General features: G+C 51.7%; 1 protein-coding gene across 3 annotated transcripts in view; it reads left to right on the top strand.

The window, feature by feature from the left end:
• The window catches only part of LOC107268126 (dachshund homolog 2), a 148,313-nt gene extending 141,392 nt beyond the window's left edge, over positions 1-6,921 (top strand). For 2 of the 3 annotated variants that reach the window (XM_015740582.2, XM_015740583.2), the window contains exons 11-12: positions 5,023-5,109; positions 6,536-6,921. In XM_015740582.2, the coding sequence (XP_015596068.1) occupies positions 5,023-5,109; positions 6,536-6,588 (140 nt within the window). In that variant the 3' untranslated portion in view covers positions 6,589-6,921. The remainder of the gene's footprint in view (positions 1-5,022; positions 5,110-6,535) is intronic. The other variant, XM_015740584.2, reaches the window with a different exon arrangement.
• The last annotated feature ends 12 nt before the right edge of the window (positions 6,922-6,933 follow it).

Here is a 6,933-nt window from a genome sequence, read left to right on the forward strand (position 1 = left end):
GGCTGCTGCTGCTCAGAGGCCACCCGGGGGGATGAGCGCGTCGTCTGAGGTGGGTACTTACGCCACTGAGGGGACCCCGGGGTCGCTGTGTCTTAAAGTCATGCATTCTATACGAGCAGTGACTCCCAATCGGCGACTGGTCCAGCGACCTCCAGGCGCCGTCTTCTTATTCGGCAAACGCAGAAAGCAAGTTGAGAGTCCCCTGGTGTAATGCAGAGTTTATGCACATTTCGCAAGTAAGGAAGGAGCCGTAATTTCCCCGGCGGCCGTCGCGGCTCTCGGTGGCGTTACCTGTCTTCTCTCGCGCGCGCGCGCGCGCGCGCGCCATTCCTTCGCGTTCGCATCAACATCAACATCCACACGTTCAACCCCGAACGACGCGGCACTCCGGCGCGCTTTAATATTCAGACTATATGCAATAATTTCGCAGCAACCATAACCTCCTCCGCCTTCCCTCCCCCTTGACTGTTTCTCCCTCGCTGGGCATACGCGCACGTACCAACCTCTGACGCACACCGAGATCCTCTTCCAGCTCCAGCCACCTCCAGAAAGTCTATCAATGTGCCTACGGAGCAAGTACCTGCGGCCAACCGGACGTCTCGTACCCACGGAATAATCTACAGTCGCGCTGCCGCGTCCCTTGACTTTTCGCTGCGTCGTTTCTCGGCACCTCGCGACCGCAATCACTCTAAATCGCCGGGCGGATTTAATATTTGATGGGCGGGGCCTTTGAAAATTCTTCAGAATTGAAATGATTACCCTGCCGCGCCGAGGTGTCAGACGAGGGACGGGGTTATTTGCATCGCAGCGGCCCTGAACTCCCACGTGAGAGAATAAACCTTGCCAGTGGATTAACGGTAGGCATCCCGACCAGGCGTCAGCCATTTCGACATCGGCTGCCGACCTGATCGACATTCTCAACCTGAGGTTGCTGCGGCTGACTCGATTTCTTGTCCGAACCTCCAGTCGTCCGATAGCGGACTGATGCAATAGAGCATAGGTGCGTGCGCGCGTGCGTGCGTGCGTGCACCCTGTTATTACTCGCAAGACAATAAGCGGAGCTACCGTGATGAAGCGTGACGCGTTCACACCGAGGATATAAAGGGGGTGGCGTGGGCTGCACTTCCATCTCGGAATGAAGATTCGAGAGAACGAAGGAAACGCAGAAAAGTTGAATGCCAAGAAAAAGAGACCGGAGTCAGGGGTTGCTATTTGTGTACACGGTCGAAGGGGTAGCGACGTGTGCGTCACTTCGAGTTAGGAATATTGGGGTTGTTCCACAAGCAACGACTATCTGTTGTTCCTAGCGCCGATTCTACACAGGGGAATATTTATCGTCTTGGCTCATACGTATTCTCACGTACATTAACCCGCATCCAGTTTCTTCGCCCTGAACCCGACGACGGAAGTAACATATATGCATATGGGAAAATTCACTCTCCGTTTATGATTTCGCGTAAGTGCCTGGGGGATGTTCCGAGGTTGCTGATTTCCTCGGTTGAGCTTGAAGAAACAGAGGAAGAATTTTTTTCTTGATGTAAAATATAAATCGGTAATATACATATATATTTGTATTTAACACGCAGTACCCTCGTATACACGGTTACCGATGTCTCGTATTTCGTGTTTGATGCGTCGAGCCGCGAAACTTAAAATTAAAAAGAAAAGGCGGCAACTTTGGTTTATCTCGCCGCCCCCCACCACCCCCTTCTGTCGCTTCTTGCAAAGCTACCCTACACTCGCGTTTCTACTCCGCGAGATGTATTATTAAAGCGGGCCGCATCTGCTGGCTTATTTTCATAAAAGTTCCTTCGGTTTCACCACCCACCGCCGGGACATGGGTATTCCGCAGAGGCCGTTTCGCTACGTTCTCTCTCTTTTTTTTTCTCTGTAAAAAGCTCATAGTACACAAAGATAAATTTGACATTGTATCCTTGCGAAATCGCGTGCAGCGTGTATCTTAAGTAGAAGATAAAAGGTGAAGCTCCCCCAGAGGTGAAACGGCTGCCAGTCGATTTGGCGAAGCCCGTTGACTCGGGAATATTGGAGGGAGACGTAAAACGAGGGTAGGAAAAAGGATGGAGGGATGAAATGTTAAAAACGCGAAAAAAAAAAAGAAAAGAGAATGCGGCAAGATATAATTCCCGCCTGCGGAAATTTGAAATTATAAAAGCGATTCGAAAGCGAGAGGGCACGCGGGGCATTTCTTTTTGGCTTTTTCTGTCTCCTGTGCCTTCTTGATTCATACAATTTCACGCTCGGCTTGACGCTCGAGAGCGGCGCGCGCGTCGCGACGCCCCCCCCCCCTGGCACGCCGCCTCCCCGTTTTACATAAAGATCAGAGTATTAAAAACGCACGCTATACGGAATCAACCCTCTAGCATCTAGCTGCCTCCTGCGATCCACCTCCAGCCACTCCGCTCACGTCCCACCCTTCTCGGCCACCTTCGTCCTTCGGCATCTTCGGCTACCTTTCTTCATCGTTGCGCCGTCCTCTGCCTCCTCTCACCGAGTATTCTGCTCCTCCTCCTCGCCCTCCACCTCCCCCTCCGCCTCCCTCTGATCTTCTCGGAGCGAGCAGCATTCAAGCAATTACTGCTCGCTGATATGATACTTAAATTGCCTTTTTCTCCGTCCGCGCAAAAAGAATCCGTACACCCTTTTTGAAGGGCCTCCACTCGATTATCCGATATCGGGAATAGAGAGGGGTCTTTTAATAAATAAAGATTTGAAAATTTCACGGCGTAACGAAGCTCGCGTCTCGATCTCCCCGAACCGCCACAGTGAATCAGGATGAAACCGAAGGACAATAAAAGGGCAAAGGACTAAAATCGATATGCCGTCACCCATAGGATCGGTAACGGATCGATTCAGCCAGGAATGCTCCTTAGCAGGCCGTTGCCTATCGTAACTAATGCAAGTTGCCTGTGGACTCTGTGTACTCGGCCCACATAGGTGTGGATGATTCGATGGGAGACGCGAGCTGCTGCGAGATACCATAGCTCGACAACCTCGGCGCCGTAGCTCGTCTAACAATACGACAATTTTTCTAGACATCGAGACGGCCCAGAGACTCTCATCTCGATCCGGCACTCATCTTCTCTTTGTTTCTCATTCTTCCTTATACGGAAGGTTTATTTTCTCTGTGTTTCTATCGTTTTCTCGACGTTCAGAGAATCCTGAGCTCCTCGACCCTTCACTCTATACCGTTGTCTCTCTTCCGAGTCGGAGACGCCTTCTCTCTCTCTCTCTCTCTCTCTCTCTCACACACTCACTCTGTATCTTCTGGCCGACGCATTGTCGGAGTTAATTACGGATAAACGCATCGTCATAGAAGGCCCCCGGCTCTCAGTCAGGCCCCGAAAAAATTGGACCTCAATGCCCCCGCCACAATACCAACCGTTTAGGTCTCGGTCTTGTTTGGGCAGCTCTGAAATTGTTTCCATTGTCCAGACGATTTGTCAGGGTGTAAGACGGTAGCGAAACTATTAGTCGGCCCTTTTTCGATTGGCTTATTCGCTCGGATTTTTCGCCGAAATTACCTTCCCCGCGATATCATCGACCATTGATACGTAGACTAATACGAAAAGGGTCGCTTCGCGGAATCTCAAAGCTGGCCTAGTTCAGCCCCCCGAGTGTACTCGGGGTAAATGCTATTGAGCACTATGAAGTGGAACCGCAAGATGGTTAAATCTTGCTCACCCTACCCCTGGAAGCTTGATAAGGATTCTCACTTCTGGGAAAGCATCCCTTTTCTTTGGCGACTGATAGCCATACACGCGTAAACGCCTTTCCTCTTAATAGGCAGGAGATTCGTCCCATCCCGAGATTCCCGCGTTGCCGCGTCGAGCCCTCGGCGACCCCACCAGCCCTTTATCACGAGCAGTTAAATTGTCATTTGGATATCAAAGGGACAGAACACAGCCGGCGCTGCGGATAAGGGCGCGAGAGGTAATTTGGCTCAGTGAAACACAAACATTGCAGCAGGGCTTAGGCGTCGCACGCACCTAAAGTCGACCACCCACTTACGCGGCGTCGCACGCACAATTCACACCCACGAAGGCACCGAGCACGAAACAGCCCTCAGCTATTGTTACTCGGAGCATAATGGAATCTCGGTCCTGTCCCACGGCTTCGTCTAGTCTCGCTAGGTCGACGCCGTTTCTCCGCGCTACGCTAGTTAACCGGAGCTTAATGGGCTCGCAATTCGATTTTACCATTGCTCTTTGAGGGGACTACGGGGCGTAGCGGCGAGGGGGAAGGTACACGGAGAGACACGGATATCGCCGGGTTATACCGGCTGTCGAATTGGCCCGTCACGCCAGCCAATGATCTTCAGTGAGACAGGCAAATTTACATAGTTTGTAGAGTGAAATTTTAAGAATTTTACAAAATCCTTTCCTTGTCTCCCGGCTTGTTAATATTTGGAAAATCGGGCTATTGTAAAACCAGCGAAAGTACAGAGAGCGAGAAAGAGAAAGGGAGAGGCAGCCGGTAATACACTGGTCAGCCAAGTATGCGATGCCGGCGCTCGGTTAATTCGACGTAATATCATTAAAGGGACATTTTCCAGTTTTCACCCTAATCCGTTGGAATTCAGTGAGCAAACCACCTCACCCCGTGTTCACGCCTGCCTTTGCCCGTTATACCTCGTCCCTCGGCGCCCTTCGTCTCTCCATCCGTTCATCCCTTCATTCCTTTCGTGTCCCCTTCGTCCCCTTGATCCCCTTGATCCCCCTTGCGCCTCTTTGGTTTCTCGTGAGGCGATGCTCGCGGCGGAGACTTCGTAAACGGGGGGAACGAGTCGAGTCGAGCTTTCCACTAATTACTGCTTTGTTTCATCGTGTTTTCACGAGCCGATGAGTCTAGTCCCATAGGTGAGAGAACCCGAGGGGCCCATGGACCGTGCAGATAGGCCATCTTCAAATTCTACAGAAACTCCCTCCATGATTTTCCCCTTCTTTGTCTCTACACGGGGTGACTCGGAAAAACACGCGAATTTCCAATTCTCTTATGTCGCAGACTCGCTGGCCCAGGAGCTGGAGCAGGAAAGAAAGACGCGACAACATCAGGCTGCCGAGAGGGACCAGGTCAAATCTCCTCTTCAAGGTGCGTCCCGTAATCGGCCACGATATAAGCACCGACTATTCGCTATAGTTACAGTACAGTACTACTTCACTTCTCGTTCCTTCAACTTGATCTCCTTATTCCTCCCGTTGCTCTTCTTCTTTACGATATAAGGTATATATCTCCTTCGAAGAAAGTTGCGCCTGTCCAGGTACCGCCCCCTATTCTCCTTGACATCCCCAATGCGGGTGACACCCGGCCACCCCTCTTCTAGAGTTAATGGATGCCACCGAGTGTCTCGCAGGAAGCTTCTTACTGGCGAAAATAAATTTCAATCTTTAATTAGAAACTCGGGTTGCCGAGTTGCCCGGGTGAATTTCTTGCAACGGACGGCGAACGCGGCAGCAAGTACAGCGGCAAGCAGATTCGCGAACTTATCCGAAGCACTACGTCGGAAACTTGGTGGCTTCGAAACTTCCCACGGGCAAAAACTATAGCGCGATTTCAATATGGCGTCTGGCCACGATACCGCGAATAATCGTTTCTCTACCCCCGTGCCGAAGCAGGGACGGATCTTATCCCAGTGGCCGTAACGAGTGCTCGATTGAATCCCCGCGCGCAGGTCGTCGGCTGCTGGAAAGCTTATTTACCAATTTTCGAGAGAGACGGAGAGAGACTCATTGTCAGCCTTTAGGGTTAAAAGTTTTCTGATCTCGTAATCGTTGCCGTAGCCTGCAGCGAACCCTGACTGCGGACTGCCACACCTACCGATCCTACCGATCCTACCGATCCTACCAAAAGTGCAATGTCGCCTCGAACAAAAGGGCGAGACAGAGGGGAAGATGAAGTCTCTCCCCGAGGAATATTGGTACACCAACCGAAATCCCTTGGACTATTAATGTAGTCTTTTTCAATCATAAGCGACAGTTCGATAAAAAGTCTAGAGGCGGCTCCTCCTCAAAGAGCCAACCCGAAGGGCCAAGCGGAGGCCCGATGACTCGACTTCTCCCCGAAGGGCTCGGCTCCCTCCCACCTTTCCCTCTGCCCCGATTTCACCCTTCCATCCTGCTCTCCATTCTATTTCTTCATCTCTCCTCATTTCTCTGCCTCTGTTTCTTGGACCACACTGCTACGTCTACTACTCTCTCTCTCTCTCTCTCTCTCTCTCTCTCTCTCTCTCTCTCTCCTGATTCAACGGTAATTAGTGAGCGGCGCCAAGCGCCGCTGCCTCCGCTATTCCCGGACGTAGTACGTGCCAGCATGTCTTGCATCCCCGTGAAAGGAACGATCATCCCCTTGAATATTAATACACCTGAGGGTTCGATTGGAGCATCGTCAACCTCGAAGAGATTTCGCTGCAGCCAGTGACGCCTTTGGAATTTCAATTCCCATTGGTTCTGCCATCGTAATTTATAATAAGCGTAGAATGAGAGGCCGGCATTACATTAGGTAAAACTTTATGTTTCAGAATCGCGGACGGGCTACTACAAGAATTCGGTACTTTTCACGAGCGCCACCTAGAAAAGGCTGGAGGACGCGCGATAAGGAACGGCGCGCAATCATCCCTTCGCGGGACCTGGATCTCAACCGACGCGTCACATCCGGCAGGACTCGCCGGGACTGGGACCTTGAAGGAACTAGGACCGCGTCTTGTGCCCGTGCTTTCCGGCCGCGCGTGTTTGCGAAACTTCTTTAACGGGCAAACAGATGCAAAAGTGAATCTTAGGACGGAGTGGAAGTCTTTGCTACTAGTGTCACGGTGCAACTAGCGTTTGGGGAGATCGAACGGACAGTTTGAGATAAAGTACGACTACCTGCTATGGACCCGTTAACACCCTGTCACGCAACCCCCCCCCCCCCCCCCCC

Source organism: Cephus cinctus, unplaced genomic scaffold (genome assembly GCF_000341935.2).
Source record: "Cephus cinctus unplaced genomic scaffold, Ccin1 Ccin1_scaffold0471, whole genome shotgun sequence".
NCBI lineage: Eukaryota > Metazoa > Arthropoda > Insecta > Hymenoptera > Cephidae > Cephus > Cephus cinctus.